At 46.9% G+C, this 26,141-nt stretch overlaps 1 protein-coding gene across 1 annotated transcript in view; it reads right to left on the bottom strand.

The window, feature by feature from the left end:
• Nucleotides 1-13,834, bottom strand: part of LOC121871702 — a 63,853-nt gene extending 50,019 nt beyond the window's left edge. The window contains exons 1-2 of the mRNA XM_042374113.1: nucleotides 13,661-13,834; nucleotides 13,085-13,194 (exon numbers count right to left, since the gene is read on the bottom strand). Of these exons, the coding sequence (XP_042230047.1) occupies nucleotides 13,085-13,194; nucleotides 13,661-13,834 (284 nt within the window). The remainder of the gene's footprint in view (nucleotides 1-13,084; nucleotides 13,195-13,660) is intronic.
• Nucleotides 13,835-26,141: the final 12,307 nt, after the last annotated feature.

The following is a 26,141-nucleotide window of genomic DNA, read 5'->3' as shown; positions in this document are numbered from 1 at the left end:
ATGACACACATGACCATAGCACGTATGACACACATGACCATAGCACCGTATGACACACATGACCATAGCACCGTATGACACACATGACCATAGCACCGTATACATGACCATAGCACCGTATGACACATGACCACAGTACTATATGACACATGACCATAGCACCGTATGACACACATGACCATAGCACCGTATGCCATGACCATAGCACCGTATACATGACCATAGCACCGTATGACACACATGACCATAGCACCGTATGACACACATGACCATAGCACCGTATGACACACATGACCATAGCACCGTATGACACACATGACCATAGCACCGTATGACACACATGACCATAGCACCGTATGACACACATGACCATAGCACCGTATGACACACATGACCATAGTGATGTTTGACATAATTTGGACGTAAGTGACACCTGCCAAAGCCTTCATACCCTCCTCCACCCTAGTTCAGTATTGGTCCCGTTACATTATTTGACCTTAAAGTGTTATGTACTCCGTTGAGCCCAGCCTGGTGTGTTGCGTCTAGATAATTATTGACAACTACACCTATATTTATGCCCTGTCTCCTAACTCTCATATATCTCGTCCACACACACACACACACACACACACACACACACACACACACACACACACAAACACACACAATAATAACACACACACCAGGAAGAGGAGACTGTCGTGCTGTTATCCGTCGGCTTTACAGCTTTTACCTATCGGGGTTTCCTCACAGCTTAGTGTTGCGTTGTTAGGGTTTCAGTGCTTCTGCCAGGACCGTCCAGCCAGAAAAGTGTAGAGGCCGTGAGAGAGAGAGAGAGAGAGAGAGAGAGAGAGAGCAACAATACGGCAAAAGCTCCTCCAGAAATTGGCATTTCCGCGCGGACACACTCGCACGAAAGTCCTCTTCCGGTAGGTAAATCAAAGCTCTCCCTTCTTCAACCCCCTCTCTCTCTCTCTCTCTTCCCAACTCTTCCTCTTCCTGGCCCTCACAGCAGTGTTGATTGGGGGAGGGGATGGGGGAAGGAGTCGCGAGGGGAAGTGAGGGTGGGGGAGGTGCCGTAGTGGGCCGCAGACTTGTAGTTCAACTGGTGCTCAATCTTAATAGAGCCCAACCTACGTAAGTGTTATGATCAAAGCCCCCAGTGGTAATTCTCCCTAATCTTACTGGTCAGACTGAGCGGGGATTGGGACTCCATTCGACCCACGATATCCTATTCCCTAAGGGTCTGGTTAGGTTAGGTTTAGTCAAATTGGGGGCCCATTCAACCAGTTACCGGCGGCGGTATGGTGTAAAGAGCATGTACTCTCTCCACCAGAACAACCATCATCAAGTACTGTACGTCCTCCAACACCACCACTCCCCCTCAACACCAGCACCACCACCCTCACCAACACTACAACAAGCCTCCAGTATACATCCTCTGAACTTATTAATTATATCTCTCCTTCAGGCGCCTCTTGAAGACAACAGCAGCTCTTACAGTTCCCAGTAAAGTAGAATTCTCTCATTATTGTACAGTATCTACTTGTAAACACACTGGCCACGCAAGACTTGGTCCCAGGGACAGTTCTCGTCGCAGGAGTCATCACCATCGTCTAGTTATTGCGTCACCAACGTCTTCGTCACCGCTATAGTCGTCACTGTCACAATTCTCTACCTCGCCCACCTCCAACTCCTCCTGTTTTTCCTTCTCCTCTTCTAGTAATACATCTCTCTCTCAAAATTTCCTTCTATGGGGACTGGCGGGGAGGGGGGGAGGGCTGTGGTAGCATGAAGGGGAGGTAGATCCGTGTTGATAGACTTTGGTAAGGCGGCGGGGTGCTCATGGTGACGGAGGGTTCGTAAACAAATAGTCACCAGCGGCACATCACCATTAATCACGATGGCACCCGGATCCATCAACCGCTGGACAGTCGCCTCGTTTCCTTGCCATTAACGATACCAAGACCAGCGGCACGGAGTCTCTGTGGGGCATTTACGGCATCACGTGTGTGTGTGGGGGGGGGGACGCGATAACTCTAAAACCGGTTTACTGATTTCATTGAAACTCGGCAGAGGAATTGGCTCTTCCAAAGTCTCTCTAGAATTCGATTATGGACAGAATCCGATTAAAACACGATTTGGTGGTCACTTTTTATCTAAAGACATTTTTGTACACAGCATCCGTACCCTGATTCACTTTAAGGGCCTGTTAATCGACCTCGAGTTGGTATCACACACACACACACACACACACACACACACACACACACACACACACTGTACCGTCCACACAATGAGTGAGAATGAGGCACGCACTGACCTATCCCTCCCTCACCACCACCACGGGGACTGATGTTATTGATCTCAGCACAAAGGATGACGTGGGTGGGTTCTATTATGTTATCTAATGAAGATGATAATAATAATATCAACAATAACAAAACACTACTACAACTACTCCTACTTATAATAATAATAATAATGTCATTTTAAAATACTGTGTATCCATGTTTATAAAGTATGAAAATACTTTATAAAGGTGCATTAACAAAGAGAATGTCAAAATCATTATTTAAATAATATTAACAAACTAACTTACTCAACGCATCATTTAATCAAATACTGTAACAATGTAATAAGCTAACTAACTCAATCACCATATTACTAACAAAATTACTTGCTAATAACTCAATAACTCACTTATTAACTTACTAAGCAACTAATTACCTAACTAACTAAGGCATTCTTTAACTAATTCACTACCTGAGGACACCTGTATATAACACACTTAATCTCCTGGCGAAGAAGGTCAGTTCCACCCAGAGGCACTGAAGAGGCAAATGGCCAACTCAGCGCGTCATACCAAGGCAGAATAATACGCCCCCAGCAACCCTCGCAAGACACAGGACTGAACCCGCTTCTAGTATTTTGCATAACCGAGAACTCTGTGGAATTTTACGTGCAATAAATGAGACAGAGAGAATGGATAAGTCGTAAAGTGATCTCAAGTAGTGAGCGAGTGAGTGAGGTAGAGAGGTACGGTAGAGGTGGTGGGGTTGTGGTAACAGTGTTGTGTCGGGCTGGGCAGTCAGTCCCCTCGCGACCTTGGTTGGGCAGTCAAGGTGGGTATCCCAGTCGCATACTAAACACACCAACAATAATAATGGTATGGTTACCTACTCCTCTGCCATCATACTAATATACACACTGCCACCATATATTTATATATATATATATATATATATATATATATATATATATATATATATATATATATATATATATATATATATATATATATATATATATATATATATATATATATATATATATATACACACTCCACTGCCACCATACACATACACCACTACCACCACACACATACACCACGTAGGGCATCAATATGATTCATTAGAACCATCTCTCTCTCTCTCTCTCTCTCTCTCTCTCTCTCTCTCTCTCTCTTTCTCTCTCTCTCTCTCTCTCTCTCTCTCTTGGTTGATGACGTCACCATCATGTCATCCGCAGATCGTAAGTAGAAGCGACGAAAATAATGACTCCCCGGCCCCCCCTGCAAGTGTGTGTGTGTGTACAGGTACCTACACTCCAGTCTACTGCTTTAACACTTGGTATATAACATAAAGGGACACGACAACGACTCCGCTTCTCCTTACCTCCACTATACCCTGTACACCTCCATGTGCCTGTACACCTCCAGCATCCTGTGCCCCTCCACTATACCTGTACACCTCCACTATACCTGTACACCTCCACTATACCTGTACACCTGCACTATACCTGTACATTTCCACTATACCTGTACACCTCCACTATACCTGTACACCTCCACCATACCTGTACACCTCCACTATACCTGTACACCTCCACCATACCTGAACACCTCCACCATACATCTCCACCATACCTGTAAACCTCCACCATACATCTTCACCATACCTGTACACCACTACCATACCTGTACACCACCACCATACCTGAACACAACCACCATTTCTGTGTATATTAACCACAATACAACACCTTCATCCTAACTACTGCCAGTGTACTATTAATGCTGTAACCTAAAAAGTCTGTAACTGTGCTCGTATCCACGTTAGTACTATTATCTGTACTAGTTTATGTATTTTATCTATGCCTGTATGTAGTGTATTTGTAACTTGCACCTTTATCCTTAAAAGAACCTATGTATTAATAACTTGAATTTTGGCTGTAATTTAATTTGCATCTGTACCTGAACTTGTATCCACGTCTCTACCTATATTGGTGCTTTAGAATTAATAATATTTTGGCGAAAATCTCAGTTAATGGCCGTAATACTTATATAATGCAGAACGATGTTTACCTCCTCTACCTCTTCTCTGTTGTGGTTTTTCAATTACTATCGGTGGAATACCATTATCAGTTGACAAAAGAATGAAAAACGACTGTGACAATATCCACTCCCACATGAACACAGTATCAGGGAAGATAAGATATGATTTTATAGAGAATGCGAGCGAATGAAAAATGCGGGAGACTAGAAGAACGTGAGGAAATAGAAGACGCATTTAACGAAAACGTGAAAAATATAAAAGTGGACCAATGAAAAACGTGGAAAACACGAAATCGAGCCAGCAAAAAAAAAAAAAAAACGCGAGAAATATGACGACGGGCCAATTGAAAACGCGGGATATTTGAGTGTGCGCGAATCGAAAACATGGTGAACAGAAAACGCGGGAAATTCAATCTACAACTGACGCGAAGACGACGCCTGGGGGAGGAGAGGTGCTGGAGGCCTGGCCGGGAATACAAATGGCAGAGCCAGTTAAGCCATTCTCCTTACTACACCAACTCCATCAACTGTTACCCGCCGGCCGCCGCTTGGTGCTCCCTGAGTCACGCTCAAGATGCTGCCAAACACCGAGCCGAGATGGGGGACGACTCGCCAGGGAAGATGTGGTCACGCGCACACAGAAAATACATACACACCATCTCTCTTATTTTTTCATATATATAAAACACACACACACTCACACACACACGGAGGGACCAGCTTATAGGTTATATATGACGTGTTCTTGTGTCAGACGCCAGCAATACCTTATGGTCGGCGATATAAGATACGGGCGTAAAACATAAACTAGTGAGATGCTCGGCTCATGTCTGGTGGTGGTGTGGGTTGTGGTGTGGTGGTGTTGGTGTGGTGGTGGTGGTAGTGTGGTGGTGTGAGTTGGCGTGTGGTGGTGGCGGCTGTGGTGGTGTGTGTGTGTGTGTGTGTTGGCGTGTGGTGATTGTGGAAAAACAGTGTACAATAGTGGTGGTAGTGGTACAGAGTGAGGGAAGCATGGATGTAGGGAGGGAAAGAGGGAGGGAGGGAGGGAGGGAAAGAGGGAGGGAAAGTGGGGTGTATGGAGGGAGGGAATGAGGGAAGAAGGATCAAGGGAAGGGAGAGAAGAGAGGGTGGAGGCAGGGAGGAAGGAGGGAAGAAAGGAGGGAAGGGGGGAAAGAAGGTGGAAGGAGGGAGGGATGGGAAAAGAGGGAGGGTGGAGGGAGGTAGGGGAAAGTAGGAGGGATGAAGGGAACTATGGTTATGTTACTCCACCATCAAGTTCCTCCTGGACGTGAGCCAAACGTCCCTCCCTCCCTCTCCCTTCTCTCCTCTTTACTCTCCCTCCCTCTCTTCTCTTTACTCTCCCTACCTCTCTTCACTTTACTATCTCCCTTCCTTCCCTCCCTCCCTCCCTCTCCCTCCCTTCTTTCCCTCCCTCCCTCTCCCTTCTCTCCTCTTCTTTCTCCATCCTCCTCTCCTTCTCTTCTCCTTTTCATTTCCCCCTTCTCTCACCCATTTCCTCTCTCTCTCTCTCTCTCTCTCTCTCTCTCTCTCTCTCTCTCTCTCTCTCTCTCTCCTGTAACCTGCAATGACATTTACACAGAGAGTGGAGTTGGCGATTTTTTTTTTTTAAATTTGGTGAAAATATTTAATCTTTGGCGATTTTTTTCTGATACAGCAGGATAGCAGCCCCGACTTTGTGTAATAGCCTTGTGTATATAATGTATGCTTAATAGCATGTATGTATGTGCGGCCTACATCACTACTGTCATTACTACCACCATCACTACTGCCACCACTACCACCATCACAACCAAAACCACTATCACCACCACTACCACATAACTACCACCACCACCACGGAAGCCACCTCTCCAGCCAGTCTGAGTGGAATTTGCAGAAAGCGTGACATTGGATCTCTCTCTCTCTCTCTCTCTCTCTCTCTCTCTCTCTCTCTCTCACCGGCTTTCTTCTCCTTCACTCTCTCTCTAAAATTCTCCCTCTCTCACTCAGGCACTGTCTCGTGACCTCTGATCTCTCACTCAGGCACTGTCTCGTGACCTCTGATCTCTCACCCAGGAACTGTATCTCATGACCTCTGATCTCTCCCACTCCAGGCACTGTCTCATGACCTCTGATCTCTCACTCAGGCACTGTCTCGTGACCTCTGATCTCTCACTCAGGCACTGTCTCGTGACCTCTGATCTCTCACTCAGGCACTGTCTCGTGACCTCTGATCTCTCACTCAGGCACTGTCTCGTGACCTCTGATCTCTCACCCAGGAACTGTCTCGTGACCTCTGATCTCTCCTCCAGAGCACTGTCTCGTGACCTCCTGATCTCTCACCCAGGAACTTTGTCTCGTGACCTCCTGATCTCTCACCCAGGAACTGTCTCGTGACCTCTGATCTCTCACCCAGGAACTGTCTCGTGACCTCTGATCTCTCACCCCAGAACTGTCGTGACCTCTGATCTCTCGCTCAGGAACTGTCTCGTGACCTCTGATCTCTCACCCAGGAACTGTCTCGTGACCTTTGATCTCTCACCCAGGCACTGTTTCGTGACCTCTGACCTCTCAGCCTGGCACCATATGGTGGCCTCTGACCTCCCACCCAGACACTGTCTAGTGACTTCTGATCTCTCACCTAAGCAGTCTCATGACCTCTGATCTCTCGCTCAGGAACTGTCTCATGACCTCTGATCTCACCCAGGCACTGTCTCGTAACTTCTGACCTCTCAGCCTGGCACCATGTCCTGACCTCTGACCTCTCACTCAGGCACCGTCTCGTGACCTCTCACCTCTCATCCTAGCACCATGTCATGACCTCTGACCTCTCACTCAGGCACCGTCTCGTGACCTCTGACCTCTCATCCTAGCACCATGTCATGACCTCTGACCTCTCAACCTAGCACCAACAGGAGGAAGGAGGACTAAGAGTTCTCTTCTTGTCACAACAGCCCCCCAGGCAGCACTCGTGACGTCACACCACCCAACGCACTCATTGGCCAGGCACCAGCCGTAGCTCAACCTTCTCATTGGTCAGCCCTCAACCTACCCACCTCTCTCTCCCCACTGATCCTCCAGCTCTTAATCCGGGTCTGTGATTGGCTAGTTTTCTCTTTCATTTAAAATCAGAGAGGCAAACTGACGACGTTCTGCAGAGTATAATGAGCAGATGATGAAGAACACGTGTTGTTCAGCCCATCTCAACTAAATTATGTGAACATTAAGGCATCAAGAATGCTTAATTTACAACCTTCAGCATCGTTAATGATAAGAACTACAAATTAAAAACCCATTTCCCCAACCAGTCTCGCCTTCTCAGTAAATCTGCAAACACGTACTGACACCCCCCTCTTCCACCTCTTCTTGCATATAACACGTACATACCTCCTAATAACACGTCCATCCCTCCTGTAAACATGTGATCAATATTACATTTACCACCCAATACCAAATATCAATAACACCCCCCTCCATCTTACCTTTCTTGTCGAACACACACACACACACACACACACACACACGCACACACACACACACACACACGCCACACACACAGGGTTAACTTGCGTGCATCAGTTGGTGGTGCGGGCAGTCACTGTTCCCTGTTGGTCTGATCACGTCGTGCAGGGAGCGTGTTCTGCTGCACGATCCTGCATATCAATGTCCTACTGGCCTGTGTACAGTATGTCCTACTAGCCCTGTGTACAGTATGTCCTACTAGCCCTGTGTACAGTATGTCCTACTAGCCCTGTGTACAGTATGTCCTACTAGCCCTGTGTACAGTATGTCCTACTAGCCCTGTGTGTATGTCCTACTAGCCCTGTGTACAGTATGTCCTACTAGCCCTGTGTCTGTGTCCTACTAGCCCTGTGTACAGTATGTCCTACTAGCTGTGTACAGTATGTCCCTACTAGCCCTGTACAGTATGTCCTACTAGCCCTGTGTACAGTATGTCCTACTAGCCGTGTGCACAGTATGTCCTACTAGCCCTGTGTACAGTATGTCCTACTAGCCCTCAGTATGTCCTACTAGTCCTGTGTACAGCATGTCCTACAGCCCTCAGTATGTCCTACTAGCCCTGTGTACAGTATGTCCTACTAGCCCTGTGTACAGTATGTCCTACTAGCCCTGTGTACAATATGTCCTACCAGCCCTGTGTGGTATGTCCTACTAGCCCTGTGTGCAGTATGTCCTACTAGCCCTCAGTATGTCCTACTAGTCCTGTGTGCAGTATGTCCTACTAGCCCTCAGTATGTCCTACTAGCCCTCAGTATGTCCTACTAGCCCTGTGTACAGTATGTCCTACTAGCCCTGTGTACAGTATGTCCTACTAGCCCTATGTACAGTATGTCCTACTAGCCTGTGTACAGTATGTCCTACTAGCCCTCTGTATGTCCTACTAGCCTGTGTACAGTATGTCCTACTAGCCCTGTGTACAGTATGTCCTACTAGCCCTCTGTATGTCCTACTAGCCCTGTGCAGTATGTCCTACTAGCCCTGTGTACAGTATGTCCTACTAGCCCTGTGTACAGTATGTCCTAGCCCTGTGTACAGTATGTCCTACTAGCCCTCTGTACAGTATGTCCTACTAGCCCTGTGTACAGTATGTCCTACTAGCCCTCTGTACAGTATGTCCTACTAGCCCTGTGCAGTATGTCCTACTAGCCCTCTGTACAGTATGTCCTACTAGCCCTCTGTGATGTCCCTACCCTGGCCCTGTAGCAGTATGTCCTCCTCAGCCCTCAGTATGTCCTACTAGCCTCAGTATGTCCTACTAGCCCTCAGTGTCCTACTAGCCCTCTGTATGTCCTACTAGCCCTCTGTATGTTCTGCTAGTTTGTGTATGTCCTACTAGCCTCTGTATGTCTCTAGCCCTCTGTATGTTCTGCTAGTTTGTGTATGTCCCTACTAGCCCTCTGTATGTCCTACTAGCCTCTGTATGTTCTGCTAGTTTGTGTATGTCCTACTAGCCCCATGTCCTACTAGCCCTCTGTATGTCCTACTAGCCCTCTGCATGTCCTACTAGCCTCTGTATGTTCCTGCTGGTTTGTGTATGTCTCTAGCCCTCTGTATGTGTCCTACTAGCCCTCTGTATGTCCTACTAGCCCTCTGTATGTTCTGCTGGTTTGTGTATGTTCTACTAGCCCTCTGTATGTCCCTACTAGCCCTCTGTATGTTCTGCTAGTTTGTGTATGTCCTACTAGCCCTCTGTATGTCCTACTAGCCCTCTGTATGTTCTGCTAGTTTGTGTATGTCCCTAGCCCTCTCTGTATGTTCTATAGCCCTCTGTATGTCCTACAGCCCTCTGTATGTTCTACTAGCCCTCTGTGTGTCTACTAGCCCTCTGTATGTCCTACTAGCCCTCTGTATGTTCTGCTAGTTTGTGTATGTCCCTACTAGCCCTCTGTATGTCCTACTAGCCTCTGTATGTCCTACTAGCCTCTGTATGTCCTACTAGCCCTCTGTATGTCCTACTAGCCCTCATGTCCTACTAGCCTCTGTATGTTCTGCTAGTTTGTGTATGTCTACAGCCTCTGTATGTCCTACTAGCCCTCTGTATGTTCTGCTGGTTTGTGTATGTTCCTACTAGCCCTCTGTATGTCCTACTAGCCCTCTGTATGTCCTACTAGCCCTCTGTATGTTCTGCTAGTTTGTGTGTATTCTTTAGTTTGTGTATGTCCTACTAGCCCTCTGTATGTTCTGCTAGTTTGTGTATGTTCTACTAGCCCTCTGTATGTCCTACTAGCCTCTGTATGTCCTACTAGCCCTCTGTATGTCCTACTAGCCTCTGTATGTTCTGCTAGTTTGTGTATGTCCTACTAGCCCTCTGTATGTCCTACTAGCCCTCTGTATGTTCTGCTGTTTGTATATTACTAGCCCTCTGATGTCCTTAGCCCTCTGTATGTCCTCTAGCCTCTGTATGTTCTGCTAGTTTGTGTATGTTCTACTAGCCCTCTGTATGTCCTACTAGCCCTCTGTATGTCCTACTAGCCTCTGTATGTTCTGCTAGTTTGTGTATGTCCCTAGCCCTCTGTATGTCCTACTAGCCTCTGTATGTCCTACTAGCCCTCTGTATGTTCTGCTGGTTTGTGTATGTCCTACTAGCCTCTCTGTATGTCTAGCCCTCTGTATGTTCTGCTAGTTTGTGTATGTTCTACTAGCCCTCTGTATGTCCCTACTAGCCCTCTGTATGTCCTACTAGCCCTCTGTATGTCCTACTAGCCCTCTGTATGTCCTACTAGCCTCTGTATGTCCTACTAGCCTCTGTATGTCCTACTGGCCCTCTGTGTTCTGCTAGTTTGTGTATGTCCTACTAGCCCTCTGTATGTCCTACTACCCTCTGTATGTTCTGCTAGTTTGTGTCTCTATTACCCTCTGTATGTCCTACTAGCCCTCTGTATGTCCTACTAGCCCTCTGTATGTCCTACTAGCCCTCTGTATGTCCTACTAGCCCTCTGTATGTTCTGCTAGTTTGTGTATGTCCTACTAGCCCTCTGTATGTTCTGCTAGTTTGTGTATGTTCTCTACTAGCCCTCTGTATGTCCTACTAGCCCTCTGTATGTTCTGCTAGTTTGTGTCCTATTAGCCCTCTGTATGTCCTACTAGCCCTCTGTATGTCCTGGCCTCTGTATGTCCTACTAGCCCTCTGTATGTCCTACTAGCCCTCTGTATGTTCTGCTAGTTTGTGTATGTCCCACTGCCCTCTGTATGTCCTACTAGCCTCTGTATGTCCTACTAGCTCTCTGTATGTCCTACTAGCCCTCTGTATGTTCTGCTAGTTTGTGTATGTCTACTAGCCTCTGTATGTCCTACAGCCTCTGTATGTCCTACTAGCCCTTATGTTCTGCTAGTTTGTGTATGTCCTAGCCCTCTGTATGTCTATTAGCCCTCTGTATGTCCTACTAGCCTCTGTATGTCCTACTAGCCTCTGTATGTCCTACTAGCCCTCTGTATGTCCTACTAGCCTCTGTGCCTACTAGCCTCTGTATGTTTGCTAGTTTGTGTATGTCCTACTAGCCCTCTGTATGTCCTACTAGCCTCTGTATGTCTACTAGCCCTCTGTATGTTCTGCTAGTTTGTGATGTCCTACTGCCCCCTGTATGTCCTACTAGCCCTCTGTATGTCCTACTAGCCCTCTGTATGTTCTGCTAGTTTGTGTATGTCCTACTAGCCTCTGTATGTCCTACTAGCCCTCTGTGTCCTACTGCCCTCTTTGCCCTCTGTATGTTCTGTAGTTTGTGTATGTCCTATTAGCCCTCTGTATGTCCTACTAGCCCTCTGTATGTCCTACTAGCCCTCTATGTCCTGCTAGCCCTCTGTGTGTCCTACTAGCCCTTTGTATGTCCCTACAGCCCTCTGTATGTCCTACTAGCCCTCTGTATGTTCTGCTAGTTTGTGTATGTCCTACTAGCCCTCTGTATGTTCTACTAGCCTCTGTATGTCCCACTAGCCCTCTGTATGTTCTGCTGTTTGTGTATGTCCTACTAGCCCTCTGTATGTTCTGCTAGTTTGTGTATGTCCTACTAGCCCTCTGTATGTCCCTACTAGCCCTCTGTATGTCTAGCCCTCTGTATGTCCTACTAGCCCTCTGTATGTCCTACTAGCCTCTGTATGTCTACTAGCCTCTGTATGTTCTAGTTTGTGTATGTTCTACTAGCCCTCTGTATGTCCTCTAGCCCTCTGTATATCTACTAGCCTCTGTATGTCCTACTAGCCTCTGTATGTCCTACTAGCCCTCTGTATGTCCCTAGCCCCTCTGTGTCTACTAGCCTGTCCTACTACCTCATAGTGGAAGTTGCCGAGGCGGGGGCGACGATGGGGAGGGGGGAGAAGAAGGGAGGCAAGACTGAGGGGAGAAGAAGAGGGAGGCAAGACTGGGGAGAGGAGAGAGAGAGTGGAGGAGGCAAGACTGAGGAGAAGAGGAGGCAAGACTGAGGGGGAAGAGTGGAGGGGAGGCAAGACTGGGGGAGAAGAAGGGAGAGCAAGACTGAGGGGAGAGTGGAGGGAGGCAAGACTGAGGGGGAGAGCAGGAGACTGAGGGAGAAGAAGGGAGGGCAAGACTGGGAGAAGGGAGCAAGACTGGGGAGGAAGAGGGCTGGAGGGGAGAAGAAGGAGCAAGACTGAGGGAGAAGAAGGGAGAGCAAGACTGAGGGAGAGAGGAGGCAAGACTGGGGAGAGAGTGGAGGAAGCCAGACTGGGGAGAAGAAGGAGGGCAGACTGAGGGTGGGAGGTAAGACTGAGGGACAGGAGGAGAGGCAAGACTGAGGGAGAAGAGGGAGGGAAAGACTGTGAGGAAAAGGTGGAGGGAGCAAGACTGGGGAGAAAGAGGAGGGAGGAAAGACATGAGGAAGAGTGGAGAGGAAAGAAGCAGGGAATAAGAGAGAGGGAAGGGAAGCAAGAGTGAGGGGAAGAGGAAGTGAAAGAGAAAGTTAAGGAGGAATAAAGAGTAAGGGGAAGGGGAATCTATGAGGGCCACCGAGGGGAAATAAAGAGAGAAGAGAAAGGAAATAGGAAGGAAGTGGGGCGAGAGTGAAGGAGGAGAGCAAGTAAGTGAAAAAGGGAGACAAGAGTGAGGAGACAGGGGTGAGGGGAGACAGAGGGGATCAGTATTATGTGGACACTCAGCAGCGCCACCTTGTGTCGTCCTGCGCCAGATTAATGGTGTGGTTCCGGCTACTAAGATGGCCGCCTTCTCCCCAGTCACACCCCTGGCCACACTGTCACCCATTGGTCATACTGTCTTACCCCATGGCCACACTGTCTAACTCCTTGGCCACACTGTCACACCCTGGCCACACTGTCACACCCTGGCCACACTGTCTTAGCCCCTGGCCACACTGTCTTACCCCTCCACACTGTCACACCCTGGCCACACTGTCTTACCTCATGTGGAATTGTCTTACCACCTGACCACACTGTTACCCCTTAGCCACACTATCTCACCCCTGGCCGCACTATCTCACCCCTAGCCACACTGTCTTGGCCCCTGGCACTGTCTTACCCCTGGCCACACTATCACACCCTAGCCACACTGTCTTACCTGGCCACACTGTCTTACCCAGACACAATTCATCAGACCACGGACTTCTCTCTCTCTCTCTCTCTCTCTCTCTCTCTCTCTCTCTCTCTCTCTCTCTCTTTGCCTCCACTATTTTATTATACATAACATCCCTCTTCTTTCTTGTGTGTGTGTTGTGTGTGTGTGTGTGTGTGTGTGTGTGTGTGTGTGCGTGTGTGTGTGTGTGTGTGTCAAGACAATCAGAGCCAATATCAATAACTTTACACAAGTGGGATAAAAATAGACACCGTTGATCGCTGCACCTGCATCTTGTCTCCTAGGACCTGCATCTTGTCTCCTAGGACCTGCATCTTGTCTCCTAGGACCTGCATCTTGTCTCCTAGGACCTGCATCTTGTCTCCTAGGACCTGCATCTTGTCTCCTAGGACCTGCATCTTGTCTCCTAGGACCTGCATCTTGTCTCCTAGGACCTGCATCTTGTCTCCTAGGACCTGCAGCTTGTCTCCTAGGCCTGCAGCTTGTCTCCTAGGACCTGCATCTTGTCTCCTAGGACCTGCATCTTGTCTGCATCTTGTCTCCTAGGACCTGCATCTTGTCTCCTAGGACCTGCATCTTGTCTCCTAGGACCTGCATCTTGTCTCCTAGGACCTGCATCTTGTCTCCTAGGACCTGCAGGACCTGCATCTTGTCTCCTAGGACCTGCAGCTTGTCTCCTAGGACCTGCATCTTGTCTCCTAGGACCTGCAGCTTGTCTCCTAGGACCTGCATCTTGTCTCCTAGGACCTGCAGCTTGTCTCCTAGGACCTACATCTTGTCTCCTACCTGCATCTTGTCTCTAGGACCTGCATCTTGTCTCCTAGGACCTGCATCTTGTCTCCTAGGACCTGTCTCCCTAGGACCTGCATCTTGTCTCCTAGGACCTGCATCTGTCTCCTTCTTGTCTCCCTAGGACCTACATCTTGTCTCCCCACCTCATTGTCTCCTAGGACCTGCATCTTGTCTCCTAGGACCTGCAGCTTGTCTCCTTGGACCTGCATCTTGTCTCCTAGGATCTACATCTTGTCTCCTTGGACCTGCATCTTGTCTCCTAGGACCTGCAGCTTGTCTCCTTGGACCTGCATCTTGTCTCCTAGGATCTACATCTTGTCTCCTTGGACCTGCATCTTGTCTCCTAGGACCTGCAGCTTGTCTCCTTGGACCTGCATCTTGTCTCCTAGGACTTGTATCTTATGACTGACTGATTAACCGCTTGATTGACTGACTGACTGTCCAACTAACTGACTAATAGACCATCTGTCAGACTGGCCGACTGACTGACCGACCAACTGTCAGACTGGCCGACTGACTGACCGACCAACTGTCAGACTGGCCGACTGACTGACCGACCAACTGTCAGACTGGCCGACTGACTGACCGACCAACTGTCAGACTGGCCGACTGACTGACCGACCAACTGTCAGACTGACCGACTGGCCGACCGACCAACTGTCAGACTGACCGACGAACTGACTTAGGGTCGACTCCTGGAGACCAGAGATGTGAACTTTACAACTCATCAAAAATGGAATTTTATTGCACCCGATGCTCTCAGTCCTCCCTCCATCTCTCTTCTCCTCTCCACCATCCCTTTCTCTTCAACTCTCCTTCCTCCCTCCACCTCTCTTCTCTTCTCCCTCTCTTTCTCTTCTCCCTCTCCCCCCATTTCTCTTCTCCTCTCCCTCTTCCCTCCCTCTTTCTTCTCCTCTCCCTCCTCCCTCTCGTTCTCTTCTCTCCCTACGTCCCTCTCTCCTCTCCTCCCTCCCTCCCTCTCTCCCTCCCTCTCCCTATATCCTCTACTCTCCCTCCTCCTCCTATTAACATCTCCACTTTCCTCTTTTCATCACCTCCTTCTTTCACCTCACTCCCTGTTGGTTCTGAGAGAGAGAGAGAGAGAGAGAGAGAGAGAGAGAGAGAGAGAGAGAGAGAGAGAGAGAGAGAGAGAGAGATATTTGTCATTAACGTGTAGAGTAAGATCCCCTGACCTCGCTCGGGCACGACAGGATGACTTGACCACCTTTATTGGCAAACATCTTTCGGCCATCATTATTATTATTATTATTATTATTATTATTATTATTATTATTATTATTATTATTCTGTGTTAGAATTATCCATTGTTTTCTGTACAGAGGATACAGTGAAGGTAGTTGAGATGGGGAAGGGGGTAAAAGGGGGAAGGAGGTAGGGGGAAGGAGGTAGGGGTAGGAAGGGGAAAGGGGAAGGAGGAAGGGGTAGGTGGGGAAGGAGGAGGGGATGGGGAGGGGTAGGACCTGGAGGATGGGGGTATGTGTTTGAAGTAGGAGAGGAAAAGGAGGGGTGTGGGAGGAGGAGGAAGAGGTAGGGAAGTGAAGGGGAGGGGGAGACATTTATCGTCAAGTCCCAACTTATCCGCGGATACTGAGAGGCTTATCCACAACCCGTTTTGAGTTTTCGTTGTTTTATTCTTCTCATACATACATACTGTACATACATACTGTACATACATAATGGCTGCCTCTCGTGTAACGAGGATGGCCACCTAAGCATGAATTTGTTTAAGGTGTAGAAGCTGTCGCCAACACAACAACCACACCTTAAGTTAACGAGTTGCATGGCCCAGTGTTAAGGAATAGTCCGAGATGACCGGACAACTCGCTAACTGCACTGGCTAACCAATACCCCGGAACACGATCAGCAGATCGATTAACATCCAGGTCCCCAATTACTGCTGGGTAGACAGAGGCAAATGGCTTAAAGAAACTTGCCCACAGTTTCACTCTGCCTGGGGATCGAATCCGGGTCCGCTTGCTTGCGAGGCGAGCATGCTGACCATTACAACACAGGTCGCAACTCATACATACAGACAGACACAAACACACACACACACACACACACACACACACACACACACACACACACACACACACACACACACACCAGGAGCTGGACGTGTCTCAGATCAAAGGGCGTCAGAGAAAAGGTTCGTCCCCCAATTACTCTCAAGGGTGCGGGGGTCCACACCACACACCTTGTTCTCGTGACCTCTACCACCACTACCACCAATATTACCACCACTGACACCAATATTACCACCAATGCCTCCCATATTACCACTACTGCCACCACCACTACCAAGATTACCACCACTACCACCAATATTACCACCACTACCACTGCCACCAATATTACCACCACTGCCACCACCACTACTACCATTAATATTATTGCCACCACTACTACCACTATTAATATTATTGCCATCACTACCATCACCACCATCTACTACTACTATTATTATTACTACCACTACTACAAACACTACCATCACCACCACCACTACCACCATCACACAGGGTATATATTAATTATAAAAGTATTCATCAATAAAGTATTTCAGTCACCCCCAGAGGCAACGATTATAATGAAATGCTATACTCGTTATGATGCAAGAGTAAATTACCTAGTAGTGTCATTAGTAGTAGTATCATTATTATTATTACCATCGTTAAAAAACTCATTAATAAAATTGTTTAAAAAAGTAATTATGAAAACTAGTATTGAGGTTATTATTATTTTAAGTATGAATCAATATAATTGTTATGAGTAGACAATCTTCACTAACACCTTCACTACAGGAATGCTACATCTTCAATTTTTTCCTAGTTTTCTCCATCTTCATCATCATCATCATCATATTATTATTATACAAACCTGGACTCGCCAGAGGTTTTGACGGGTCGTGTGACAGGCGGCCGTGTGCCCAACTCTAACTAAGAGTCCACCGACGCACAAGTTACTGCATAAGCAATGACGTGTGACGGACGGACGGACGGACGGACGGATAGATAGAGAGAGAGAGAGAGAGAGAGAGAGAGTGAGAGAGAGAGAGAGAGAGAGAGAGAGAGAGAGAGAGAGAGAGAGAGAGAGAGAGAGAGAGAGAGAGAGAGAGAGAGGAGAGGAAGGACGAATGGATAGACAGAAAGGAAGGATGAATGGATGGATAGAAAGGAAGGATGAATGAATGGATAGAAAAGAAGGAAGGAACAGATAGATTGATAGAAAGGAAGGGAGGGAGCTAGGAAGGAAGGAAGAAAGGGATGGAGGAAGAAAGAGATAGAAAGGAAGGTAGACAAATAGGAATGCTAAAGGAGAGACGGAGAGGTAACACAGTAACACAGTAACAGTAACAATAACAACAAGACAGGCAGCCTTAACAGCCGTGCCCGAAAAATAGCAATATTAACGATAGGAAGATCAGCAGCATCACAGCAGTAGAGCAGTAGTAACACAGGAGTCATCGCCGCTGTGGTAAACGCGAGTGGCTCACACAAAAAGTTACGCAGATAAAATGTTTCCCGAAAAGTTAGGACAGATAAAATCCCTATTTGAATAGTGCGAGGCTGAGAGACGATTCGAGGATGTGGCTACACTGGGAGATGTGACTGAGAGAAGACATATGGATGTGGCTACACTGGGAGATGTGACTGAGAGAAGACATATGGATGTGGCTACACTGGGAGATGTGGATAAGAAGGAACGAGGATGTGGCTACAGTAGGTGGTGATACAAGATCATCTGGCTATACTGTGCACTATGAGGTAATCCGCTGAGCAAATCTGTAGTTAGTTTACGGAAACATTAAGAGGAGACGGACGGACTGAGACGGGTAGTACTAAGTGAAGGGACAACTGGCCCTCCCAACTGACGTAGAAATGCAACTGAACATTCTCTCTCTCTCTCTCTCTCTCTCTCTCTCCTTTCAGTTTCTGTCTGTCCTTTTCTGTATGTTTGGCCTCTAATTTTGTGTGTGTGTGTGTGTGTGTGTGTGTGTGTGTGTGTGTGTGTGTGTGTGTGTGTGTGTGTGTGTGTTTGTCTCTTACACATACATCCTTACGCCTTAAGTATTAAAAAAAAACTCACTGTGACCACTGACCAATTCCGAAAAAAAGGCATTACAGCTAAACATTGCTCATAAAAGAAAGAAAAAACTGACAAAAATAACTCAAACAATTAATAACAGTATCATTATTAACACAAGCACTAATAATAATTAACAGGAGCGACTCACCTGGGGCAGCAGGTAGATGGTGGGTGCTCTGGGTGGAGTCATCGTGGGTAGGTGTGCTGCAGTCCCGCCGAACCTGTTAAATCAAAAAATATAAATTAATTACTGTTGTGTAAAAAAAAATAAAATAAACAAACAGGAAGTACATTAAATAACATACTGCATATCAAACTAACGCTAAAATAACAGAAATGTATTGAACTCATATACACTAAAGAATTATTAAAAACGTACGCGCGCGCACACACACACACACCTGTCCGTCCCATCCTCAGGTGTACAATACCGGACAAATTCCCCTGGACACTTCTGGCAGTATCTAGTTAAAACATCTTTCTCGATGGTCATGTGGGTGTGAAGGGAATGGAATTTTAACACCCACAGTATTTACTCAAATTTTTTACCTCATGTTAGAGTGCTTTTTAATGTTATCATAGCGTAGTAATTTTAACACCTATTTACTCAGATTTTTCACTGCATCATAGAGTGACTTTTCATGTTATGACGACAGCGTTCACGATAAAATAGCAGCAGCAGCGATCATCAGCTATAAACCAGTCACGTGTATGGCTCACAGGCGTCACGTGTATGACTCACAGGCGTCCAGGAGGTATTTTAGCCCCCAACTGTACCTGTATTGTATATTTATAAACCCCGAAAGTGACATTCACCAAGATCCCACAGACCAGGTTGATCACGGCCGCGTTAACAGGACTTATGTTGTGAGGAGATATTAAGTAATTCTGTAACATCTCACACATAAATAAGCAAACAGAATCCGGGTGAGGTGCATCTTGCCAAGAACACGAGTGGTGGAAGGTTGTGGTACGTGGTGGGGGAGGTGGAAGGTTGTGGTACGTGGTGGGGGAGGTGGAAGGTTGTGGTACGTTGTAGGGGAGGTGGAGGAGTTTGTAGTACGTTTTAGGGGAGTTGGAGGAGTTTGTGGTACGTTGTAAGGGAGGTGGAGGAGTTTGTGGTACGTTGTAGGGGAGGTGGAGGAGTTTGTGGTACGTTGTAGGGGAGGTGGAGGAGTTTGTGGTACGTTGTAGGGGAGGTGGAGGAGTTTGTGGTACGTTGTAGGGGAGGTGGAGGAGTTTGTGATACGTTGTAGGGGAGGTGTGGTACGTTGTAGGGGAGGTGTGGTACGTTGTAGGGGAGGTGTGGTACATTGATACACCAGTCTACCATTACGGGAATACATAAACCAAGTCAGCAACGTGAGCGGATGAAAAACATTCTCTGAGTGAGTGAGTGAAAGAGTAGGCGAGTGAGTGAGTAGGCGAGTGTGAGTGAGTGAGCGAGTAGGCGAGTGAGCGAGTAGGCGAGTGTGAGTGAGTGAGTAGGCGAGTGAGTGAACTCAGCTAGTACATAAACAAGAGTGCCATGGGAAGAAGAGAATTACATGAGGCTGAAGTATTGTAAGAGTGACCAGGGACTGTTTCTCTTTGCCTATTACACCCTATATCCACACCCTATACCTATATCCACACCCTATACCTATATCCACACCCTATACCTATATCCACACCCTACACCTATATCCACACCCTATACCTATATCCACACCCTACACCTATATCCACACCCTATACCTATATCCACACCCTACACCTATATCCACACCCTATACCTATATCCACACCCTACACCTATATCCACACCCTACACCTACAGTACATCCACACCCTACACCTTTATCCACACACTACACCTACAGTACATTCACACCCTACACCTACATCCACACCTTACACCTTTATCCACACCCTACAGTACATCCACACCTTACACTCACACCAGCACAAAATCACCTTAAAGTGTAAAGGAGAGTGGAGGGTGGAGGCAGCGGGTGCATGGGTGAAAGAACTGCCAAACCACCACTATGTGTAGGCCAATGTGTAGTCTAATGTGTAGCCCAGAGTGTAGCTCAATAAGTAGCCCGAAGTGTAGCCCAATAAGTAGCTCGAAGTGTAGCCCAAAGTGTAGCTCGAGGTGTAACCCAAAGTGTAGCCCGAAGTGTAGCCCAAAGTGTAGCTCGAGGTGTAGCCCAAAGTGTAGCCCAATAAGTAGCCCGAAGTGTAGCCCAATAAGCAGCCCGAAATGTAGCCCAAAGTGTAGCCCAATAAGTAGCCCGAAGTGTAGCCTTATGTGTAGCCCCAAAGTATACTGTGGAGCTGGATGTGTAGCAGCCTCCCACATAGCCACATCTCGTACTCTCAGGACCATAGATACATTGATCCCGTCGCCTCTCGTCTGTGAGCGGGAGGAGTGTTATACCGGGAGCTGTGAGGATTCCATTGTATACCCGGTACTATAGCAATGGTTTAGGGGTATTCCATCGTATACCCGGTACTATAGCAATGGTTTAAGGGGATTCCATCGTATACCCGGTACTATAGCGATGGTTCGGGGAATTCCATTGAACTCGTATATCCGGTACTATAGCAATGGTTCGGGGGGGGATTCTATTGTATACCCGGCACTATAACAATGATTCAGGAGTACTTCCATTGTATATCCAGTACTATAGCAATGGTTCAGGGGGATTCCATTGTATACCCGGTAATATAACAATAGTTCAGGGGATTCCATTGTATACCCGGTAATATAACAATGGTTCAGGAGTTGGATGGAGGATGGGATTCGCCTTAGTAAATCACCCGTTACAACAATCCTGGCCTGCCTGAGCTTCCATTGTTCCATTGTAACCCCAGGTGCTACAGTCATGGTTCGAGAGGGTAGGAGAGGGGAAAGAGAGGGGATAATCCATTGTTCCATTGTATCCCGGGGTGCCACGATGGGCCAGACACCAGACGATGCCACCAAAATATTCGGGGGATCATTGTGGTATCTGATCACCCAGGCCTTAGCATAACGTCTCGGTAAACCTCCAGATTCGTCTCGGTAAACCTCCAGATTCAATAGAAAATGACACTCGTTGGGGTGCCACGGCCAGACCCTTGTCCTTTCTACCTTCTGCTACACGGCCAGGTGGATGGATGGAAGGATATATGGATGGAAGGATATGTAGATGGAAGGATACATGGAAGGATATATAGATGGAAGGATACATGGAAGGATATATAGATGGAAGGATACATGGAAGGATATATAGATGGAAGGATACATGGATGGAAGGATACATGGAAGGATATATGGATGGAAGGATACATGGAAGGATATATGGATGGGAGGATATATGGATGGAAGGATACATGGAAGGATATATAGATGGAAGGATACATGGAAGGATATAGATAATGATAGGAAGGATATATGATGGAAGGTAGGAGGTTAGATGGAAGGATACATGGAAGGATATATAGATGGAAGGATACATGGAAGGATATAATGGAGGATGATGGAAGGATACATGGAAGGATATATAGATGGAAGGATACATGGAAGGATATATGGATGGAAGGATAGAGGGATGGAAGCACAGACGGATAGATGGAAGGACGCATAGAATGACAAGAGGAAGATCAGAGGGATAGTTGGACGGAGGGACAGAGGCGTCACCTCACCGTCGTCACCTCACCGTCGTCACCTCACCGTCGTCACCTCACCGTCGTCACACCACCGTCCCAAACTTCCAAACGTCACATCAAATTTTCTTTATTATCGCTATTCTAAATCTCACTTCGGGTCAGTAAGGTTCAAATGCAGTTTTGACCTTAACATGTTAGTCACCTTAAGTGAAAACATGTATAGTATTTAACAAGAGAATAACAGCAGCAGGAACTAATGTAACAAGCTGCGTCAGTGCGGGGTGCTTGAAGGGGGGACGGGGGGCAATTGCGCTAACCAATCAAGTTATTTAGGCCTTCATTGAGCTGACTGATGCAGTTTCAATAAAAAAAAACAAAGCTTTCAGACACAAAAAATGATTACGTGATTAAGATAATAATTTTAGGGCATCCGTTATGTAAATTAGTTCGTAAATTAGGCAGATGGACCAGAGGCCGACATAAACATGGTTGTCTGTGAGGATTACGAGCATATCACAACCCACGGACGGACGGACGGACGATAGGAGACAGTAGCAGACGGATAGACGGTAGCAGACGGTAAAGGAGAAGAACAAACCCTCCCCATACTACATCCCCCCCTACCTTCTCTCTCTCTTCCTTCCTTTATCTTATATCCCCCCTTTACTTTCCTCCTGTCTCTTTACTTCCCTCATTCTTATTCCACACTATCATTCTCCCTTTCTATCTACCTCAACTTCTCCTTCCTTCTTTCAATCCCTCCTCTTACCTCCTCCCTCCTCTTCTCCTTCCTTCCCCTTACCTCCTAACGTCTCTTACCTTAATTTCATTCCTTATCTCATTTCCTTTCCCACACCAGGAATCCTTCACTCTACTCACCCATCCCTCTTCCTAAATCTTCCATCCATCCCTTCCTCTGTCTCACCCCTCTCCACTTATTCCCTACTCTTCACCCTCCCTTTTTCTCCCTTCCTGCTCCCCCCGCTCTTCACTCATCCTACACCACCCTTCTTCTCCCCTCTCTTCACTCATGCCACCCCACCCCCTGCCGTACACACAGGAAGGGTACTGAGAGGTATACGTCGGGCAGGTAGTTTTTGCCCACATACAAGACCTTAAAATACCCATCGAGGGAGATAATGTGTGAGGGTTCATTCTCCTCTCTTAATTTATGGTGTTGGCGTTGGTCACCTGTGGGTCCGTCTATCTATCTGTCTGTCTGTTTGTTTGTCTCTCTCTGTCTAACTCACACCTTTCTGGCTGCCTCAGTAGTCAGGCCGGTGTCTAAAATGTCCGTCTGGTTCACTTAAAACGAAATTTTTTCTATCTGAGAAGAGTGTCTAAATGCACGTCTAGTTGTGTACATTTTGAGGGTCGGTTATTCTCCTTCAGGTGTTTCACTGTGTCTTATAACCCTCGAGGCCGCATCTCTGACCTCTACTGTTAATAATAAGAACGAGGGAGCCACTGAAGATAGGCCGAGTCCTCCGCCACAATAAAGTCCGGACGGCCATTAACGAAAAAAAAAAAGGCAGAAAACATTGATTATTAAACTTGTATGAGATCTTGTTATGATATATTCACACACCAAGTTTAGTTTAAATCCAGTGTTATTGGTGCAGTATTGCTGTTCACACACACACACACACACACACACACACACACACACACACACACACACACACACACACACACACACACACACACACACACACACACACACACACACACACACACACACACACACACAAAATAAAAAAACACGTGCTGTCCTAAGTCATTCCTTCGAGACAGAGGGATAACAACATTTTACAGAGGATAATTAACACCGAAGTACTACAGTAATGAGTCAACAAACGTGATGGTTCAATCTAGAGAGTAGCGCTGACACCTGAGTAATTAAACCCTGGTGACAATGTTCCCAATTAGCGCCCTCTACACCTGATCTTGTTAATAATAATAATAATGTTATAACGACTCTGTAACCAACATCCCACTGTTATATTATCCTCCTCACACTCATATCTCTCGCTTACATGTGTGCCTTAACAACGTACTGTATCTAGCAGCTCAAGTAAAGCAGTAAGATGCGCCCTCACACCTCCACCCAGCCCAGGAGAGGTGAAGGTGTGTGGGGTCCCTCCTACACCACCACCACTTCGCCTTCAATACTGCCGGTAATTTCCACACCTTAATTAAACTGAATCCGAAACTATGTCAGGTGAACCTTTGTCTGATGTATATGATGGATGTTACCTGTACCTGTGTCTGTATCTATGTGCACCACTGTACCTCATGTGTGTACCTGTGTCTGTATCTATGTGCACCACTGTACCTCATGTGTGTACCTGTGTCTGTATCTATGTGCACCACTGTACCTCATGTGTGTACCTGTGTCTGTATCTATGTGCACCACTGTAACTCATGTGTGTACCTGTGTCTGTATCTATGTGTACCACTGTAACTCATGTGTGTACCTGTGTCTTTATCTATGTGCACCACTGTACCTCATGTGTGTACCGTTCTGTGTCTGTTCTGCATCTACCACTGTCTCATGTGTACCTGTGTCTGTATCTATCACTGACTGTGTACCTGTGTCTTTTCATGTGCACCACTGTAACTCATGTGTGTACCTGTGTCTGTATCTATGTGCACCACTGTACCTCATGTGTGTACCTGTGTTCATCTATCTTTGTGTACCTGTGTCTTTATCTATGCACCACTGTAACCTATGTGTACCTGTGTCTGTATCTAGCACCACTGTAACTCATGTGTGTACCTGTGTCTTATCTATGCACCACTGTACCTCATGTGTGTACCTGTGTCTGCATCTATGTGTACCACTGTAACTCATGTGTACCTGTGTTTTATCTATGTGCACCACTGTAACTCATGTGTGTACCTGTGTCTGTATCTATGTGCACCACTGTACCTCATGTGTGTACCTGTGTCTGTATCTATGTACCACTGTACCTCATGTGTGTACCTGTGTCTGTATCTATGTGTACCACTGTAACTCATGTGTGTACCTGTGTCTGTATCTATGTGCACCACTGTAACCTCATGTGTGTACCTGTGTCTGTATCTATGTGTACCACTGTACCTCATGTGTGTACCTGTGTCTGTATCTATGTGTACCACTGTAACTCAGTGTACCTGTGTCGTATCTATGTGCACCACTGTAACTCATGTGTGTACCTGTGTCTGTATCTATGTGCACCACTGTACCCTCATGTGTGTACCTGTGTCTGCATCTATGTGTACCACTGTAACTCATGTGTACCTGTGTCTTTATCTATGTGCACCACTGTAACTGTGTGTACCTGTGTCTGTATCTATGTGCACCACTGTACCTCATGTGTACCTGTGTCTGTATCTATGTGCACCACTGTACCTCATGTGTGTACCTGTGTCTGTATCTATGTGTACCACTGTAACTCATGTGTGTACCTGTGTCTGTATCTATGTGCACCACTGTAACTCAGTGTGACCTGTGTCTGTATCTATGTGCACCACTGTACCTCATGTGTACCTGTGTCTGTATCTATGTGTACCACTGTAACTCATGTGTGTACCTGTGTCTGTATCTATGTGCACCACTGTATCTCATGACTGTACCTGTTAACTGTACCACTGACATGAAATAAATGTCCTGGAGAGAGAGAGAGAGAGAGAGAGAGAGAGAGAGAGTGTGTGTGTGTGTGGTTGGTGTGTGTGTGTGTGTGTGTGTGTGTGTGTGTGTGTGTGTCTAAAAATCAAAGCTCAACAAAAATAAATAAATTAATTAAATCTCTGAAAATAAAATGAATTAGGAATATTCAGGTGGAGTTTCCCTAATAAGGTCATCAACAGCTCGTTCGTTGTGGGTAATTAGGAAGGGTATAATTGGTCGTGACGTCACGCCTCGTTAACGTCCGTGTACTGCTAAATTATGTGGCCATTATTGTGTGTGTGTGTGTAAAGACATCTATCCCTACCACCACTACCACCTGCACCACATCTACCACCATCGCCACTAACAAAACACACACACACACACACACACACACACACAGGGTTATTTCGAGATCCAATTTTTCTTCTGGCACGAGCAACCGTGGATCTCCTCAATCACGGGACTGTTGCAGTAACCTGGGAGGGGGTAGGAGGAGGGGTAAGAGGGGAGAAGGGGGTGGAGGGTGAGGTGTCTGTCGGGATCCTGCGAAGACC

This window comes from Homarus americanus, unplaced genomic scaffold (genome assembly GCF_018991925.1).
Source record: "Homarus americanus isolate GMGI-L3 unplaced genomic scaffold, GMGI_Hamer_2.0 scaffold39675, whole genome shotgun sequence".
NCBI classification, from domain to species: Eukaryota; Metazoa; Arthropoda; class Malacostraca; order Decapoda; family Nephropidae; genus Homarus; species Homarus americanus.
This window is presented reverse-complemented; position numbering and strand designations above follow the sequence as displayed.